General features: G+C 35.6%; 1 protein-coding gene and 1 long non-coding RNA gene across 9 annotated transcripts in view; one reads left to right on the top strand and one right to left on the bottom strand.

Annotated features, from left to right (window-relative positions):
- Positions 1–2,017: 2,017 nt before the first annotated feature.
- LOC129756558 (uncharacterized) lies at positions 2,018–4,194 on the bottom strand. 2 transcript variants are annotated; one of them, XR_008739493.1, is made up of 4 exons: positions 3,775–4,194; positions 3,256–3,721; positions 2,978–3,151; positions 2,018–2,537 (listed from the first exon to the last, which is right to left on the bottom strand). It is a non-coding gene; the product is annotated as an uncharacterized LOC129756558 (long non-coding RNA). The 2 variants fall into 2 exon arrangements; XR_008739491.1 differs by having other exon boundaries at positions 2,978–3,156; positions 3,775–4,191.
- Positions 4,195–7,041: 2,847 nt separating this feature from the next.
- The window catches only part of LOC129756510 (pleckstrin homology domain-containing family A member 8), a 107,720-nt gene continuing 93,432 nt past the window's right edge, over positions 7,042–21,329 (top strand). For 5 of the 7 annotated variants that reach the window (XR_008739481.1, XR_008739480.1, XR_008739476.1 and 2 more), the window contains exons 1-3: positions 7,145–7,673; positions 7,741–7,796; positions 7,855–8,124. Coding sequence is in view for 3 of the 7 variants with exons in the window: in XM_055753437.1 (XP_055609412.1) it covers positions 7,520–7,673; positions 7,741–7,796; positions 7,855–8,124 (480 nt within the window). In the remaining 4 variants the exon portion in view is untranslated. The other 2 variants (XM_055753420.1, XM_055753428.1) reach the window with 2 other exon arrangements.

The raw sequence follows: 21,329 nt of genomic DNA, 5'->3' as shown, positions 1-21,329 counted from the left end.
TGAATCTAAATTCATAAATATCGGTCAAGATATGTGACCAGTGGAACGAAATCAATTTACTAGTCAAAACCAGCGAAAAATAATTTGTTCAAAATTTTGCGAACGGCCTAGGAAGGTTAAAAAGAAAAGAAAATTTAATTTTTAAAGCGATTTTATTTAGCGGTGTAAATAAAAGAACATAACTTTCAACATTTACACTTCACAATAAACAAAAATTTCATTTCACTTTAACTTACGGCACCGGCAAGGAAATTGTATACGGTGCGCCTCCGTTGCAGTTGCTTGCTCGACCAGCAGCTCAGACTCCTCAATCTGTTGAAATGACAGAAGATTGAATTAATGATCATACAACAAAAAAATTACTACTTACAAAAAAACAGCTTCTAGATCACCAATAAACCTTTCATTTGTCAGCTGAGCGTACTTAGATCCACGCCATATTGAAAACTGTGTTCCTTCACATAGATTTTACGTGAATGAGCCATTCAGAGCTATGTGAACATCACATAGAATACACCAGATTCGTCTATACTTGGCTGACCACTTGATTTTCACGTTAATCGAATGTGTTTGTGTTTTGTCAGCATCCAACTATGTGAATTTCACGTAAGAATCAGGTGATTATTTATTTGCTCTTACGTGCTTCACGTAAATCAAGCAAAAATTCACGTAATGAGTGGCTACGTGAAAATCCAGGTGAATTCAACGTTCCTTTTTCGGCTCAGTGTAGTGTATCAAAAGACCTTCACAGTAAATGAAAATTACCGAGTTCGGTAATTTTTTTACCGAAATCCTAACATGTGGAAATCGTTAAACCGTTCGGTAATTTATTTCATGGCAGAGAAGTGACAGCTGTCAAATATTACAAACCTATTTCGGTAAAAATGATCGAAACTCGGCTAATCATTTCTTACATTATCTGTCAAAATTTTGACAGTTGTCAACGTGGTAGCTCGTAACATTACCGAACAACCGGTATTGTAGAACCGAAATGCCTGTAATTATTACCGAAATACCTGTAATTTTTATTGATATATCTATAAATATTACCGAAATACCGTGACTTTTTTACCGAAAACCTGTAAAAATTCGTAAATATTTACCGAACAAGCGGTATATTTTACCGAAATATTTTTAATTATTACCGAAATACCGGTAAATTTCATCAAAAAATTTGAAAATAGCCGGTAAAATTTACCGAACCATCGGTTAAATTTACCGATGGTTCGGTAAAATTTAACGAAATACTCGCAATAATTACCGAAAAACCGGTATTAATTACCGAGTAAATAAAAAAATCCGGTAATTTTTACCGAAAATTCAGTATTATTACAGAATGTTCTTTAATTATTACCGAAATGCCGGTAATATTTACCGAAAACAGTAAAGTTTTCGGTAATGTTAATCAATTTATTGGCTTTATCGGTGAAATTTATGTTCTTTAAATAAGTGCATTTCAAAATTATGAAAAAGAAAGACGGATAAAAAGTAAGAATGTATGAAGACGTTGAAAATGAAAAAGCAGAATTTTATATAGAAGCCTTTTCAGCACGTCATCGATTTGTTTAGCACCGATCAACTATTTTGAAGTGGTTTTGTCATATAGAGTTGACCCCACCACTCCAAAGTAATTCACAAAGTGTGTCTCTCTCAGCAAGTGTAGCTGGCAGTGAGAACGAATGTCCGTTGATGACGTGTGATGAAAATACTTCTGAATAAAATTCTTCTCGCTCATTTTCAAAGTCTTTTGATTTCTTCTAATTTCGTATCCGTCTATGGTTTTCATAATCTTGAAATGTTCTTTATACAAGAACATAACTTTAATCGATAAAACCAATAAATTGATTAACATAACCAAAAATTTTACAGTTTCCGGAAAATACCACCGCTATTTCAGTAATAATTACAAAAAGAATCGGTATAAACTACGCGTTATGTAAAATAAAACTTATGGTTATGTTTATGAATAAACACTTGCCTTTATTTATGATGTCTGTTGAATTATTATTATCACATTTTAACTTTATTATCACATTATAAGACTTAATTAAAGATTCAATCTAAATTCAATTCTAATGAACAGATGGGCATTAAATGTTCAGTCAAAATTTTTAACAAATTAATAGTCTTAATACGTGTATTTGTATTTGTAGTTCAACTTGAAATATATTTTTTGATTAAATATTTTTTAAATAAATTAACCAAGACATTATTAAATCAATTACTGCTTTTGATTGATAAAGTGAATAAAAAATTAGATTTGGTTCAAATTGCTTAACAGATAAAAATTTAAGTTTAAACGGCTGACGCATGCCTAGTTAATTTCGATTAAGTAGCATACTGCACGCAATACAGATCGAATACCTTATAAATTTCAATGTTGACGAACGAAGAAAAGAACTTTGGCATCGAATCTCCAGCCTGGGTAAAGTCGTTGGTGGTCTATTGTCCGCTAAGATGCTCGGTGCGAACCGATTTCAGCACGTTCTGGACAGCCTTGAAAATCACCTGGTCCTCAGCAAAGACAGACGTGTACACTGTAAGATGAAAGATAAACAATATGACGACATCGTGTAACATTTCTTAAAACTTATTCAAATAAACTTAATTTGTTTTAAGGGTTTGAAGCGAAAAAATCAAATAAAGTACCCAAGGGCAAGTGCCAACGGATAGTTTAACCACAGGTTTAACTTTCATATGCCCTCGGAAATCGTTAAACGTTACCAGTTATCATTCGACGCGTTACAAAAGTAGTTTTAATAAATTACTATTTAACAAAAATAAAAATTTATGGCAAAAATAAATCCCACTTTGTGAAAAAAAAAATTAAGTTTGCACGTTCCCTGTTGATGGGTGCAAAGTTTTTCAGAAAATTCAGCTAACTCTTGTAAGTTTATATTGCAGGCTGATAGGTACCAGTATGAGCGATTATTAAAAATAAATAAATTCAAATCGTGACTCAGTCTTCTCCACTTACCGGTTCAAAAACAGCCTGCTCAGCCGAGCTTAAGCAACTAAACCGGAAGCGATATTGTCGAGAAAGTTTCCGTACAAATTCTGGGAATCTCGAACTGATTCGGGTTGCAAACAGGCTGCATTGTGGAGTTGTCCAACAATCATCTTCTCAAAGTTAATACGTCGGTACAATTAACTGCTCTGAAACGTTAATGAGAGTTGATAAGTACACTCAGCAACAATCGTCGAATAACATTGCACTTAAGATTAAGTTTACATATTTAAGAAAAAAAGACTCACCACAAATCCTTCAACTTTGGTCTTCAAACAGCGTCGTTTTAAGGGTAAATCCGGATTGCAGCTAGGATGACTTAGTGGTAACAATTGGGGGAAGGTGAAATCGAATTGCGAACTTTCCACCCGTATGGCCGTCAATCATTCCACATTCCGACTGAAAATAAGTTGCTAGCAGTTTTCTCCAGAAAGGCTAGAGGACCCTGGAGGTTTTTTCTTGATTGGAATCCGACATCAGCAACTGCGCCTTCGCCTCGACTACCAGCAGGATTGAATCCCAGTGGCAACGATTGCATTTGCTGCTGCATCTGTTGTGATTAGAGCCGTTCTCGGAATGGGTTAATGCCGTTCGACAACTGGAACCTGCGTGCGATAGCTTTGGTGACCTTTGTGCAGGAGACGTCATGGAGATCTAACCGTCGACGGTGTCTTCCGAATGGGCACTGGAGCTGCACTGTTTAAGCTGCAACAACTAAACATCAATAAGCGTCAGGGAAAACACAAGTTATTAACATTAAAACTTACCCAATTATCGGAGAAACCGGAATGTAAACGCCGTAACAGGATGGGATGAAATGTCCGGTGAACTGCCGAGTACAAGTCCCTGTGCTGCTGGTGTTGCTGTTAGTGCTGTGCCAACCGTCTGATCCGAGGAACCGCAATGTTTACCGATGCCGAGATTTATTATTTTTATTTATGATTGTTCGCAATGGGACGGTTTAGACCAATACTATCTAACCTGCCTTGAAGACTGGATGGACTAAGTCTAAAAATAATTTATTATTTATGTTTTTTTATTGATTTGCACATTTTGCTGCTTTCGGTCGACACGACCTGCTGGGCCTCCGGACGATAGTCACGTCCAGTTTCGCTGGCACTTATTGGTAATTTTGTGACAACCAAAAGGGCGGGTTCATTTCAATAAATTTAGATTTGCATCCTGACATCTGGAGTGTTGGTACTGACGGAACTGAAAATAGCTATACAGTGAAAAGCAATTATTTTCATCATTTGTCGTAGAATTCACCTGGCTCATTAATCATAATCATGAAACCACCGGTATTTTGGCAGATAGCGCTCCGTTCCGACTTTCGGAATGATGACAAAATCCACCTGTAAACATAAGCGATTTTGAATTTAGTGCGCTATGATTAAAGGTCGCGGTACACCTCAGGTGAAAATGAAAATGAAAAATCTTATTTTATTAAAAACTCAAAAAAGTGACACATATTGGCTTTGTAACATGGTGGAATCGTTGGGGAATAGTTAAAAGCTGAATTTTGAACCGGTCTCGGAGTTTAAAACTTCTTAAAAACGGTTTTATTTCGATTCCCCCAACATGAGGAAATTTTCACGGTGAAAATCAAGAGAATCGAAAATAAAACATTTTAAAGAGGTTTTGAACACCGAGGCCAGTTCAATATTCATCTTTTAACTATTCCCCAACGATTCCACCATGTTACAAAGCCAATATGTGTCACTTTTTAGAGTTTTTGATAAAATAAGATTTTTCATTTTCATTTTCACCTGAGGTGTACCGCGACCTTAATAAATCAATGCTGAATAATTAAAAATACAAATGGTGGCATCGACTTACCCATATCGAATGTTCTATTCAGGCTTACGGGTTATTTATTTCCTGTAGAATCTTGTGTACACTACCTGATAGACTGTCCTCGCTTAGCAAACGATAACTGAACAAAAAATGTTGAAAAAACACTAATTTTTCACTTATTTTTAGTAAAATTAAAGATTTTTCACTACGCCGAAACGAAAAAAAATGGCAGTGAAACGTTTCCTATTCGACTTTGCCTTTTTTACAGAGCAAGCGGGATGCCACTAATACATCGTGTTTATCAGAGAAAGATAGTTGCACTCAAGGTTGCGAGAAAAGGACGCTCGAAATTTGACGTTTGTGTTGAGATTGATTTACAGATTTCGGTGTTTTTTACCGAAAATTTTTGGCAAAGCGATTTGTTTACACAAAAATAAACGAACTTCGGCAAATCAAGAACTGATTTACCGAACTCGGTAAAAACAATACGTCAAATTGATCAATTACCGAAAATTTTCGAATTACAGACGTGGTTCTGTAAAATAAATTACCGAACTCGGTAATTTTCGTTTACTGTGTTGGTTGGAAGTTGGAACCAGGGATGCCAGGTGTTGAAGAGTAAAAATCTGGGCAATTTTGAAAAAAATTCTGTGTGTGTCTGTGCATAGGGAAGATAAAAAATTTGGTTCTAAACTAGAAATTTTTACGGTGCGTGTGAGCGGAGAGGGGGGGGGGGGGGGTGGTTTGTTCTATGATTTTTGAGTTGAGAACTATGTAACAAACGCTGTTTCCTACCACATACCATGCCAATCTTATTTTTAAAAAAAAGTTTAATGAATAATTGGTGAAATACCAATGGATAAAAGCGAGATTTCAGTCTAAAGTGGCATTTAGCGATAAAATCCAATGCATGAATATTGATTTCATCACTCAATTTTGAAAGTCTGTAAAATCTGTGCACTCTCAGCAAAAATCTGGGCAAAATCTGTGTCTAACCAATATCTGGACTAAGGGTCAAAAGTCTTGGTTTTACAGACAAATCTGGGCACCTGGCAACACAGGTTGGAACATTAATTCAGGGGTGCCAGATGGTTTTGATAAAAATCAGGACACCGCAATGATAAAAATCAGGATTTTTCAGGACACCACTAAATTGATGAAAATAACATGCAGCTCTGCTTAGATTGCATAGCTAAAGGCGAAAAACAGGTGCTGAAGACGCCTAAAGTTATGCAACTACAGCGAGAAAAACCTTGGATAACCTGAAGATAACATCGAAAAACACTATTTAAATATCATTTGAACCAAAGATTTTCATCGATTAAACTAGTTTAACTGTTTTGTAGAAGATTTGTTTGATTTTCTCACCATTTAACAATAAATTTAGTTAAAGTTTAGATATTTTTCAAAAATCAGGACAAATCAGGACATTTTAAACGTCATTTTTCAAAAATCAGGACAATTCAAGAGTTTTTGAAAAAATCAGGACAAATCCTGAAAAATCAGGACACCTGACACCCCTGCATTAATTTGAACCCAATACCAGGGGTGTCAGGTGTCCTGATTTTTCAGGATTTGTCCTGATTTTCGAGAGGCCGTCCTGATTTTTGAAAAATGTCCAAATTATAACTAAATATATTGTTAAATGATGAGATCATCAAACAAATCCTAAATAAAGTTTTTAATCAGTTTAAGCAATGATAATCTTTGGTTCAAATGATATTTAAATGATGTTTTTCGATATTAATTACAGGCCAGCCAAGGTTATTCTGGCGTTGCTTAATTCGAGGCGTCTTCAGCACCTATATTTCGCCTTAAGTTATGCAATCTAAGCAGAACTGCATGTTAATATCACCTATTTGGTGGTGTCCTGAAAAGTCCTGATTTTTTTCTTCGCGTTGTCTTGATTTTTGACAAAACGACCTGGCACCTTTGCCCAATACATTAGTTGAAAAAACTGTTATTTTTCCATTTATTTATTACAATAATAAATTGGTTTGAATCACAAAGTTAATTGATAATTAAAATGCCGAAATTCCACCTGGAAATTCTCTTTGCTAAAAGATACAAACGACCTGAGCATACATTCAAAAATTCACATTGCTGATAACTTAAAATTCACTTCGCCGCTCACTTGAAATTCACTGACGGTCACTTAAAATTCACATGAATTGACAAATGGCGAAAATTCACTCCAATCGTCGCTTAAATTTTAAGAGGAAATTATTTTCAGTGTATGTATCAGAAAATGCGAAACATTGAAATTTTCGTTGTTGAATTTCGGAGAAAATAAAGATTAAAGTTGAAAGTGCTCGGCCATTGGTGCTTTGACGGTATGTACTCACACATTCGGCGACTTTCAGCTTTTTGGAAGGCAGTAGAAAATAGCTACTACTAGAAAAAAGATCTGTTGTGTGTACCAATTTTGTGTCGTCCACCTAGAGAATGGTAGATACGCTATTTATTTATTTATTTATTTATCAGTACTGCTCCAGACTACACCGCTGCAGCTGATAAGTGAATCAATACTTTTCCAAGCGCCCGATAAAAAATAGTGTCGTACATCGGTAGGGAGATCGAATTGTTTGTGCGGGAACCCTATCGGTGCTGATAAAGGTTTCAGTTACATTAAGCCGAAGCTCAATATATGTCAGAAAGCGATTCATTCCTTCCGGAGGCACTCAAGTGGATAGCTGATGTTCGTTCAGTGACAATATGAGTCATGAAAATTTATCCTCGATCATCAACGATGCTAAAATTGATTTCTCGAAGTTGAAACCCTTCCAGGAGCTTGAAGTCATTGATAGCAGTAGAAAAATCGTCAGCAAAGCGTTCATTGATTCAGCCCATTCTGTTGTTATGAGCATTGGTAAGGTATTTTTTTACTGCGTGAAATACAACAATTTGACTTACGATTATCTACATTTTGTTTTCAGAATCTTTTGGACGACTTTTTGCTCCCATTGTGAAGGATATGCGAGGAAATGTGAAGGTAAATTATAAATTTTCTAAATCAAATTGCTCCTGAAACATAATGCCTGTTTTCTCAGCGTTTAGAAGCCAAGTACGAAACGGATAAGGAAAAATTTCACTATCTAGAAAATTTGGTCCTATACGATAAAGAAGGGAACGAAACATCTTTCGATGCTGTAACTGAAGGGTTACTGTGGCTCAAGCGAGCCTTAGAAATGGTTGAAATGTTTTTCCGGAACATGCTGAACGACGATAGTTGCAGCGAAAACGTAAAGCACCACCTCAAGCAAGCATACGATGCGACTTTGTTGCCTTATCATGGATTTTTGGCGCAGAAGGGATTCCAGGTGAGTATTATATTGAGGTTTTCCTTTAACACGTTTGTCGCCATGGGTCCCATATTCGGGTGACGGGTGTATTTCCTGGGAGGCCCCGTCACATCCAAAACGTGTGACGCTCTCTTACTCAAGTTAGCCACACGTTGCAAAGCTGGGAGCTCTCCTTCTTTATTTTGCCGCTCCGAGAATTTTTTTGGGCCCGACTTTACTAACCACCAGATGAGCGTGGCGACGAACATGTAAATTAATAAAATCACTTGTGCACGACACGACACGACTTCTGAGCCCAGCTCTTTTTTATTGTGAATTTTGATTAAATTTTTGAAACGTCGCTAATGAACTGACAACAAAACACAGACTTCCGAAAATCTAGTGCTTCATTTTTCTTTGTCAGAAGTCGGAAGTCCGGACTACCAAAGTATACTAGAGCAGGCACTAAATTTGACTTCGGAAGTCCGGACTTCCGACTTCCGACAAAGAAAAGTGAAGTATTAGATTGTCGGAAGTCTGTGTTTTGTTGCCAGTTCACCAGCGACGTTTATAAAAATTTTATTTAAATTCACAATAATTAAAATTAAATTAAAATTTAGTGCTGGCGCGTTAATCCGCTGTTTCAAAGCTGCGCTGCCATCTGGAGTAGTATGATGATGCGTGAACAACATTGCGAGTGAACGGTAAATTATAGGCGACTTTATAGTCTTTTGATTAAAGTTTTCATAAATCCAAATGATTATAAAAAAAAACTCCTTTTAATATGTGAAGTTTATTTTCTTTTAAATTAAAATAAATTAGCCCGGTTGAAGAGTCAATTGTATCGGATTGTTCCATTTTAAAATAGTCAGTCGGTGCGAAAAACCAACATGTAAATTAATTCTTTCCGCCCATTTTTTAAATTGTTTCATTTGTTCCTATTTGCTATCTATATTTAAATATTATGGGCCTTATTACATAAGACGAGTCATTCCCTTAAAAAGGTTCCATAGAAGCTTAATCAGCTCTCGTTTGTGTCTGAAGAGAATGCTAATCAGCCCAAAATTTAAGTTCTTAAAGCTACTTTCAAGTTCGTTTAGGTGGCTGTAGAGAACGCTATTCAGCTTCTAAGAGAATGTCTAGAAACTTCTACGCGCCGAAAAAAAAATCCGATTGACATTCAGATGTCAGATTGGTCTATCATGGTCTATCTCATTGATTTTAATTATATTGTTTTGATTAAAAAAGCTGCTTACGCCTAGAGAATTGAACCGCTGCTCTCTAGGTTGCAATGAAACTCACCAGCCTCTCGACCAATCCAGCAATAGGTAATTGCCACTGTAATGATTAGTATTTAAACTTAATGTCATTTGAGATGATTGAGTGGGTTCCCGCATACTAAAAAACTATATCTCAAACAGTTTATACGATTCATCTACAGCTTCAGAAAAAGTGATTTTCAGTGTAAACGTAGCTGTTTTATTAAACTTTACTTCGACGAAAAATTTGAACGATAAAAATGAAACATGAACCTTTCTGTGAAAAAGTGATGGTATCTGTAAAGGTGATAGAATGGTATGAACGATTTTCATCAATTTTTCTGTAATCGTAAAATTGAACTCGAACCGTTACCCAGAGCGTTCATGTCTTATGTCAAATTCACGTCAAAAATTATCGAAACGTGGATCAGAGATGCCAGACGATTTCGAAAATTAAAATTGTACATATTCATGCATCTTTCAATTTTTTTTCATATTCCAGATATTTTATTAAAGTTTGTAGAAGTGAACAATAATGCTTTCACAAATCATTTGGATAGGAATCAGCATTTACGTAAGAATCAAAGGCGAATGAAATAAGAACAGGCAGAAAACTCAAGCATTTGTATAATTGTAAACATGAAGTTTCGTTTAATTTGCTAAGACATATTTATTGTGTTACAGATTTTTTTCCTTTTTAGTCACCATACAGAGTTTAAACGGAAAGGGCGATCACAAATTAGACATTTTAGCAGTAGAATTGTATCAAACAGCTTACTTTTTCTGGAAGAGATATTCTTAATTCGGTTTGGATCCGAAGTTGAATTCGGATTATTGATGATTTTTGTTGTTTATGTTGCTGTTCCCGCCAGTAATCTTTTTTTAAAGAGATGTTGCGATAATCGATACAAAGTGTGAATCAGCAAAGAGCAAACAGGTGGCATACCGCATAACACCATCGATTTGTGTTAGCGTTTGCATGGAGTATGGAGCCCTTAAGGTTTTTCTCGATTCTATATAGCTGCTATAACTTTGATTTCTATTGCACGAAATTGCAAGATTAAATTAATGGCAAATGAAAGTTTTAATAATATTTTTAAATAACAACATAATCACCTAAAATATTGAAAAAGAACTTTTGCATTTCAATATCTTCACAAATATTGATAAAACATTGAATCTGGCACCACTGACGCTCACGGTCCTCGTTTGTTTTGGTGCGCCGAACGGATTTTTTTTTGCAGCCGAAAATTATTTCTATTTTCGGCTGGAGCAGGTGCAACCGGCAAAGCCAGGGCATTCTAATTCTAGAGAATGCATAAACCCGGTAGTAACAGGTATGTACAAATAGAAATCTTAAAAAAAAAACCAAACCTAATGACCCCGTTTCTCATATTTTAGGTTGTGCACCCGGGACCTCAACCTTTTAGGTTCACACAATGGAATCGTTTCAGCTACATATGATCGGCTTTTCGGTCTTGGTAGAATTAGTTGGCCCATCATTATAGCGAATTCGTCGAAGCAGACGAAAATCCTTACGGACCACACAGGGACATAGTTGGTGCTGGCTCCGGAACCATGTACAGGACGTGCTGATCAAAATGTTCGACAGGAGGAAGCAGAATAAAAATGACCCATTGGGATAAAATTTAGGGTAATATTCGTTATATTAATTAAGTAATTTAATAAAAATAGTGAAAATGAACGCATTTCTTATTCTTATCCGAATTATTTCCAATAAACATGACGAACATTTTGCGTTTGTGTGCGTGCTCTTTTCACGAATGGTTTCTCAAACAGTCAGCATAAAGTTGGAAAACGTAAAGTAAAATTGTTACTGGACGTATCTGCGTAAAGGTTTAGATATGAGAGCTCTTCAAATAACTATAATTACTACAGTTCGTTAATCTGAATACGTTTTACACAATTGGTTCTTCAACCTTAAACGAACTGCTTATTGAACGGTTCTCCCATACAAATGTTTTAACCGTTTTTAACAATTACATAACCTAACGACATATTAAAAATGCTGTGAATTTGGATTTAACGGTTCAGCCAATTAATCTCACGGTTTAAATAATCGTTTACTAAACGTTTTTTTACGCTTTATCAAATCGTCGTTTGACTTTTATAGAAATCGTTTGGTTACAATTCTCATTTATGCGGGTTGGTCAATAGATTGTACCTTACCCAAGCAACCAAAAGTTCGGATAACATTCCTCTATCAGGTTTGATCAGCTTAATCGAGGATGCTAATACAACTTCTTTTCAGCTCAATTTTTAAGTAGTTAAACGAACTTTAAAGTTGACAAAAAGTTCGCATAAATCGCCAAACAACTTCTAACCAGCTTCAAAATCCACTTTATAAGCAGCATAAAAAATCGAAAAAATTACTCTTTCGCTCCTTCAATTGCCTTCTCAAGTCCGCTAATTTGATTCATATTAATCAACCATATTTGTTACTAACTCACATAGCATAGCATAGCATAGCATAGGGTGACTACACACATCTTGCATTGGCTGATACACGAGGTACAACTAATGATCAATCCCAACACAAGATGCCAAAACAAGTATCTGGATTCAATACTCGTTTCAAGTGCTGGTATTGAGTATTAGTGTGATACCACAATGCACACCGTGACAAGTCAATGTAATCATAGAAGGGATGGTCTGAAACAGCTAAATAAACTATTCAGGTGCAGAGAACTCATACGACCCTACATACAATGGATGCTGTTTTCAGACAGGAAAGGGAAGGTTTTTTTTATGTTTACGGGAAATCCTGCTTGGCAGATAGGATTGATGAAAATAAAGTTATGATTTACAAAAAATACAAAAATAAACAAATAAATACAAAAAAAATGGAACGAGCTCACCAATTTTGTGTTGTACCCAGAGGAGTTCAAAAGGTCTTTTTTGAGATGTGGAACCAACTGACCACCTTTTAAAAACTAACAGCCTGGCGACTGATCAAGCCTACGTATCATACAAAACCATTCCAGCAGCAAGTGACAATTCATAGAAAGCCGTTTTTATTCCATCCAGGTTCAACGACAGCAGCATATTTCTCTACTTCGCTATTCTTACACAGAACTTGATTACTCTTTCATATGGATTTTCCCCCGATATTTAGAATTTGTATCAAAACCATGGATTAAAATTTCAATCACCATTCACCATAAAACGACACAAACAATCACGATACTCAAATCCATGATCAAGGAAATTTCATCCTTCTTGGCTTCACGGTCGGCTCACAAAATTGTTCCCGACTTCCAGCGATCACTAATTAAAATTCGGCTTCAGGTCGATATCAATTGAAAATTCATATCAGAAGATTTTCCAATAAATTAGAAGTTACCAATATTTTTTTAAGCGCGAAAAGACCTCCAGCCTCAAATTTAAATCAATCACAGCAATCCGTATCATTTTCAAAAAGTTCGTCGCCACTGTCGTGAAACATGTCGATTGATGTTTTATTTTCTACTCGTTTCATTCAAATTTATGAGAACGAAAAGCTTGTGGAAGTCGTGCCTCTCTAATGGTGTTGAAAATCTTTTTTGTGGCTCTCAAACGATGGAAAATTATTCCAATTGACTTCTGGCTAGGCTGTCTGTCGCGTGGTGTACAAAACTCCTCGGAGAAAGTGAAATTTTAGTTGAGCTACATGATTTGGTGTTGATTTGTTGCGTGGAATTATGTTGTCGGAGGTTTTTTTTGCTGAAAATGGCGGCGAAAAAAATTCAAAGCTTAAAAATCTTCGTTTAATAGTGCAGTGCGTTACCGGCGTTACTAAGTAAACGTGGCGCACCATATAGAACGCAACCTTGCACGTGAGAAAGGTCATTCTGATGACAGCAGCATCTTGTAGTGAATCCAGAAAATACAAAGTTTCCAGGCGGATACTGTGGATCTAGGCTAAGTATTTTTTCCTAAATGTATTTCTAGGTTATACAGAGAGTTTTGTGTGTGTGTGTGTGTGTGTGTGTGTGTGTGTGTGTGTGTGTGTGTGTGTGTGTGTGTGTGTGTGTGTGTGTGTGTGCGTGTGTGTGTGCGTGTGTGTGTGTGTGTGTGTGTGTGTGTGTGTGTGTGTGTGTGTGTGTGTGTGTGTGTGTGTGTGTGTGTGTGTGTGTGTGTGTGTGTGTGTGTGTGTGTGTGTGTGTGTGTGTGTGTGTGTGTGTGTGTGTGTGTGTGTGTGTGTGTGTGTGTGTGTGTGTGTGTGTGTGTGTGTGTGTGTGTGTGTGTGTGTGTGATCTAGATAAACCCAAATGTAATATTCTATATTCTAATTTTTATTGCGATGAGTATAAGGTTGGTAAGTATCATTATTTCCTAATTCCTTAACAGCATTTAATGTATCAATATTCCATATACACTTTCCCAAATGACATAAATTCATATTTAGGTCTTTCCATATTCAAAATATTATATGAAGCGTTTGGTAGGGATCTCCACGCTTCATTCCGCCCCTGTATCCTGTATCTTTCGCGGTTTTCATCACATGGTTGGCCTGGCCGTAGTAATATCTGCAATGCATAGGAATATGTAACAGGTAATACGCTGACAAGAAAAATGATAGACGCAAGTCTCCCATTTTCCAGGATGCCTACATGTTTTGGCCATGTTGATGTAAGAAGAAGAAGAAGAAGAAGTTTCATTCAAATTTATGAGAACACGTTCCAATTTTGTCAGTAACTTTACAACAATTTTATAACTTTTCTAAATCGATTGCATCCACTTTTTCACAACAGATCAAAATGCACACCTATTTTCCCTCGTATGATAGCACAATTAATTTCACTGATTTCCAAGTCCCACTCACAAAACCGAAAGCGTACACGTTTAAAGCCCTATTCTTTTATCACATAAATTAATTTCAATTGCCAATCACAGAAGAAGGCCATATTTGTTACTAACTCACATTACATTTAAAAAACATGTTCTTACCGAGCCTCGAACCCGAGCTCACCGCTTGAAAGTCGAGATCCATACTTGTTGCCCTATATGAACATCATGAGTAGGCAACGATTTTACTCGATGTAATGATTTCTTTAAAATGACTTTCAGGTTCTTAATTTCTACTTAATTCCCACTTTCAAGTTGTTAAAAAGTTCTTCCGGAACTAAATGTGTACTTCACATTGTGTTTATTTATGCAAACACGTGTTTAAGCTCGAAAAAAGTAGATTTAAGCCTTTAAATCTACTTCAAAGTTTCTATAATGCGAAGTTGCTTTTGAACGCCCGTTGGAACTAATTAAAAACTTTAAAGTTTACAAAATAGTACAACAGAGATTTTTTACGAACTATTGAGCTGTACAAAAAGACTTGCAACCCTTTGCTAGCTACTTGATTTTTAAAAAAATGATAAGTACGTAACAAGTAGATTGTTTTTCTTCATACAAACTTTAAAGTTCCCAAAAAGTAGAAACAGAAACCAAAACAGTACTTTAAAGCTATTTTGAGTATTAGCTGAACTTGATAAAGAATGAAGTTCCATGGACCTCGAAAAAACCTTTTGAACAGCAAAAAAGTTCCACAGAACTTTTGTACAGCTATATATGAACTTATTATAGTTCGTTCCTTAAGTGATATTCGAACTTTTGGTTGCTTAGGTTATTTCGTTCAAAGGACTTTCAGTACACAATATGAATCATAACAAAAATTCGCATCATCAAAAATTTATTCGAATATCTTAACATTTATAAGAAAATTCGAAAAAATCTTTAATTACATTTGTAAATATCAGTACAGATATAAACAAAACAAATACCATGACAAGAAATTGACAGACATTTTTGACATGTCACTTAGAATTCCCATACAGGTTCTTTAAAACACCTTCAAGTATCTTAATGGTGCGCTTGAAAAACATTTTTGACATGTCGCTTAGAATTCCTATATGGGTTCTTTAAAACACCTTCAAGTATCTTAATGATGCGCTTTAGAATGTTACGCGAACGTTATCGACCTTCTTGAAAAACATTTTTGACATGTCGCTTCGATTTCCCATACAGGTTCTTCAAAACACCTTCAAGTATCTTAATGGTGCGTTTTGGAATGTTACGCGAACGTTATCGACCTTCTTGAAAGAAGTTCCATTAAAAGCGCTTAGAAGTTCCGTTATCGATAGTTTAACCACTGACCACACTGACTTGACTCTTAGAACAAAAATTCAACCATTTTCTGTCTAATTTTTTGTTGTCAGCTTTTGCAGGTTCGCAATACCGACGGCAGGTGGCGAACCTGAAAAATTTGACAAAAAATGCCCTGTAGGAAAAATGGTCCTGTTTAGCCCGATTTTATCGTAGAAATTGCGTGTTTTATTTTTAAAGTTGGGTGGCATTTCCTAACTGGGATAGCATTTCTTCGAATCGATCGATGCGCACTCTGGAATCGACATTGCGTACTGTTGGAAAAATGATTTTTTTTGTTTTTTTTTTCTGGAATAATTATCCAGAAAACGAAATCGAGTGTCCAGTCAGTATGGTCAGTGGTTTAACCACAGAGAACAGACGTACAAGCTCGAACAAAAAATCTTTAAAAAAGTGTGTAAAATTTCAAATGCTGACACCCAAAAAATACGTTGAAACTTGACTTAAAACAGTGCCATCTATTGCGCCGTTCAAAAGTTACAAATCAAATTTTCACAGTTCTCTTTGGCGTATTTGGAGACATCTGGTGGTTAAGCCAAAAAGGAAAAATTGGTTAAAATGTTCGTTGGAAATTTTACACAAGTTTCGTGAGATAGCTTGTACGTCTGTTCTCTGTGGTTTAACTATGGTCAGTGGTTTAACCACTGGCCATACTGACTGGACACTCGATTTCCTTTTTCTGGATAATTTTTCCAACAGTACGCAATGTCGATTCCAGAGCGCGCATCCATCGATTTGAAGAAATGCTATCCCAGATAGGAAATGCCACCCAACTTTAAAAATAAAACACGCAATTTCTACGATAAAATCGGTCTAAACATGACCATTTTTCCTACAGGGCATTTTTTATCAAATTTTCACAACAAAAAATCTGACAACAAAAAATTAGACAGAAAATGGTTGAATTTTTCTTCTAAGTGTCATGTCAGTGTGGTCAGTGGTTTAACCTTTCAAAGGGCGATGGAAGTTCCTGAGTAACTTTTACGCGACAAGAGTCACCTGAAGTTCCCGTAAAACATTTTTTCAGCCAAATGTGAACTTCGGAGTTCCATCTTTAAGTAAAAATGAGACTTTAAGTAAAAATGAGACGAATTTCAATCGAGTAGCTCGACTGAATCGACTGCTTGAAGGTTCGTGACTCAGCTGTTTCACTCGACTACCGTAATACAATATTTCGCTCGACTCGACAGTAACTGGAGGCGAGTCGGGTTACTCGACTCGTCTTATGTTATAGGGCCCTATATCTAACTATTTGATTGGGTTTAGTTGTCAGATATAAATAAATCAACTTAGTTAGTTAGAAAGTTAGATATAAAAATTGAAAAGTTTCAGCTTAATACAGTATAAAATGTGAAATTCTTTTTAAAATTCGGTACGGTATAAAATTATTTTAATAACGTTTCTCCAAAAAAAATCAGACGGTACACAGTAAACGAAAATTATCGAGTTCGGTAATTTATTTTACAGAACTAGTTCTGTAATTCGAAAATTTTCGGTTATCCGCCAATCTGACGTCTTGTTTTTACCGAGTTCGGTAAATCGAGTTTTGATTTACCGATGTTCGTTTATTTTTATGTAAACAAAACTCTTTGCAAAAAAATTTCGGTAAAAAAAACACCGAAAACTGTAAATCAGTGTCGCTGTCAGCACAAAAGTCAAATTTTGATGTGTCAGCAGCTGTAAGCGCAACTGCCTCACTCTGATAAACGCCATGTAGAAAATGAAAAGTAAAATAGAAAAGATTCATTTTGTCGTGTGCGCGCGCGAGCCATTTTAAAAACTTTTGCTTCGCCCGTTGTAAACATAGTGTTTGTGTGAAATTGAAAATTGTATTGTTTCGGGAAACGCAATTTTGTCGCTGGGCGGTAGTTGGACCTGGAAGCAATAAAATCGTCGTACCATTACCACAGAGAACCATTACTACTAAAATCAGCTCCATCGGGAACCGTCTTACTTGCAGCAAAAGCGACATCGTAGAGTCGCAGAAGTGCCCCACTGAGTCGAGCTTGATCCCGTTGCATTTTTGCTTTTTCTGGGATCACAGTACTATCGGACCGGTACCGGAAAGTCAGGAAAAGAAAGGGGTAAATGAATGCAGCATTCAGGTGAGTGAACGCTCTTTAGAATTATTTTTAATAATGTGTAATTAATGTTTCTTAACATTGTTTCATTTACAGACCAACACGGTTGATTGCAGTCTTTGCAATAAATAAATTCTCAAATAAATAAATCTTCAATAAATTCATCATGTATTTTCTTTTCTTCTCTTCTGAAAATTCTCACGACTGTTAGTGAACTTTATGTCGAATATGGATAAGCAAAAAAGTTATATGAGGTAAACTGAAAACTGCAAAACTTTCGGTAATTTTGACTGAAACCCGTAAAACGTTCGATTATTTCAGCTTATGATGCACAGCGCATAACACAAGAGGGTTCGAGTATCCCGAAGACACTTCAAGCAAGAAATCTCAATTCTGAGGAACACAGATGGACATAGAAGGTCGAATCGATGTTTTTGCCTAAAGCGGTGTATTAATATCGCACGGCGTTCAACGTGAGGGGACACGGGCTTAAATATTTTTTCCAGAAGACACTTGCACTTTACGCACAAACATCGATTTGACTGAGTCTCGAACGACCATATGATTCCTTAGAATTGAAATTTCTTGCTTGAAGTATCCTATGAAAACTCGAATCATCTCGCGTTATGCGCTTTGCATCATATGCTGAATTTACCGAACGTATTACGGATTTCGTTAGAAATTACCGAAAATTTTACAATTTCGGTAATATTTACAGAAATTTCGGTAAAAACTACCAATATTTCGTTAAAAGTTACCTGTTTTTCGGTAAAGATTATCGAGCTTTTACAGTTTTTCGGTAAAAAAAATTACGGTTTTTCGGTAAAATTTATAGATATTTCGAAAGTTATTACAGTTTTTTCGGTAATAACTTTAGGTATTTCGGTAAAATTTACCGGTTGTTCGGTACATATTTACTAGCTTCGGTTAAACATAACCGGCCTCTCGGTAATAATTGCAGACATTTCGGTTCAACAATATCGGTTATTCGGTAATATAACGAGATATCACGTTGACAACTGTCAATAATTTGACAGATGATCAGCCGAGTTACGGTATTTTTTTACCGAAAAAGGTCTGTAACATTTGACAGCTGTCACATCTCTGCCATGAAAAAATTACCGAACGGTTTACCGATTTACACATGTTAGGATTTCGGTAAAAAAATTACCGAACTCGGTAATTTTCGTTTACTGTGTACGGCGCACAGCGTTTTGCGCGAAATGATTTGAGCCTCGAATTATCTCGCATAATACGTTGGGCATCATTAGCTTGAATTACCGAACGTTTCACCGTTTCCAGTAAAAGTGAACCAAAAAATTAATAGTTTTCGGTAAATTTAACCGGCATTTCGGCATTACAGATACTTCAGTAAAAATACATATATTCGGTAAAAATAACTAGAGTTTCGGTAATGATTACAGATATTTCGGTAGAAACCACCGGTTATTCGGTAAATGTTACCGAACTTTTTCAAATTTCTTGGAAAGTCTTACCGGTGTTTCGGTGAGTTTTACCGAAAATTCGGTAATCTTTATCGGTATTTTGGTTATAACTACAGGTATTTCTGTATTATCTACCGGCATTTTGGTAATTATTACAAGTATTTCGGCAATTTCTACCGGTGGTTCGGTAAATATTACCGAACTTTTGAAGATTTTCGGTAAAAAAATTACGAAATTTCGGTAATATTTATAAAATATTTTGGTATTAATTACAGGTATTTCGGTAATAATTTAAGGTAATATTTCGGTAAACATTACCGTCTTTCGGTAATAAATACAGGCAGTTCGGTGGCAATCTACCGATTGTTTGGTAAAATAACGTTAACAACTGTCAAAATTTTGACAGATGAAAAGATTTGATTAGCCGAGTTTCGGTTATTTTTACAGAAATAGGTCCGTAATATTTGACAGCTGTCACTTCTCGGCCATGAAAAAATTACCGAACAGTTTAACGAACTCCACATGTTAGGATTTCGGTAAAAAAATTACCGAACTCGGTAATTTTCGTTTACTGTGTATATTTTGAAATCCTGTTCCAAATTTGCATGAATTTGGAACAAAGGCGTATAAGAGCACCTGCAACGGTTCAGGCGTAAATATTGGTTTTAAGTATACCAGTTTTAGCAAAATTTGAAATTTTAGAATCGGCTAAAACACCCACTCCCCACCGGTGTAGGAGCAAATTTAAAACGGAAACACTTTCATAGCAGACACTCAATAATTGAGAAGAAAAAACCCATTTTATTAGAACAATTGCATAAGTTATGAGTTTCACGGTTAATTGTCTTAAAATTAATTCTACGAATATTCTCTTTAACAGAACAATGATTTCAACTATTCTACCAGGATTTCATTAATTTAAAAGCAAAAATGACTACACAACGAGGAAAAAAGGTCAATTGAAACAGTTCTTCAATTAATTCAATCAAATTGCTTTGAATCAATGGAATAAAGTTTTGTTAAAATGAAATTATTTTTCTTCAGGTTATTGCTGACATTGAAAAGGAAACGAGAAATGTTTATCCCAAAGTCAAAGGAAATTTTCCCTTGATTTGTCGACATTTTTGTTGGACAAAAACTTGTTTCACTATTTGCAAATTTATGTATGGATACAGAAAAATATGCTGATATTGACGAAAACTCCGAGCAATCCACACGAAACTAAAAATCTCTCAATATTAACAATAACAATAAACATTCATTTCACCTCATCGCAAAAGTATTAAAATTTTGTTTTCGTTTATTTTTTTTTTTCAAATTTTAGAACGCTGACTGGATTAACTAATTCGTCGAGCCCTAATGAAAAGCTTCTTATTTATTTATAAAATCGAGAATAATGTGACATCTATTATTTATACTTGATATAGTTTTTATTAACATCTATTCTCAATTTATGTTACGTATAGGGTGGTTGAAGCGAAAAAAAACATTCAAATAATATCTAGAAAAGAAATTATTATCACACCCAATGTTACCCAAACATGTGTGAAAGAAATCATTGTTGGCTAAAATTTTCTCACCGTGAACTAAATCGGTCTGTCGTATATTTTGAAATCCTGTTCCAAATTTGCATGAATTTGGAACCAAGGCGTATAACTGTTGGGAATTTTGAAATCGAAAACTGTGCTAAAACAGCAATTTACGCCACCGGTGCCAGCCGAAATGTTTTAGCGTGGTCGAAAACCGTGTTTTGCATCTACCGTTGGGACAGCCCTAACTGTTGGGAATTTTGAAATCGATAACTGTGCTAAAACAGCAATATACGCCACCGGTGCCAGCCGAAATGTTTTAGCGTGGTCGAAAACCGTGTTTTGCATCTACCGTTGGGACAGCCCTTATAGGCTAAAAATAACAATTTTAATTTCTAAGATTTTTTCTTGTCGTCAAAAAAAAAAAATCGGAAAGTTATGACAATATATTTTGTTAAGTACATAATATAGGGGAGAGTGGGGTATCGTGGGCCATGGGGAAACGTGGGCCACTTTTAATATCTCAGATGTGTGTTGAAATAAAAATCTCAAACCAACTGTCATCGTCGTCGCTTTGCGTGAGTATATATTCCTATGTGTTGTTGACTGAAATACGCATCATAGGCTTCTTTTATTTATCAAGCTAAAAAAAGTTAAAAAAAAATACTTACATAATTAAAAAAAAACACCCGCTAATTTCATCGATGGGGAACCTAAAGTGCATAACAAAAATTTGCTCATACGCTTATGATCTTAGTTTTGTCATGATCTTTC

The sequence above is a fragment of the Uranotaenia lowii genome, chromosome 1, assembly GCF_029784155.1.
Source record: "Uranotaenia lowii strain MFRU-FL chromosome 1, ASM2978415v1, whole genome shotgun sequence".
Classification (NCBI taxonomy): domain Eukaryota; kingdom Metazoa; phylum Arthropoda; class Insecta; order Diptera; family Culicidae; genus Uranotaenia; species Uranotaenia lowii.
The sequence above is the reverse complement of the archived record's forward strand: the minus strand, read 5'-3'. Positions and strand labels throughout refer to the sequence as shown.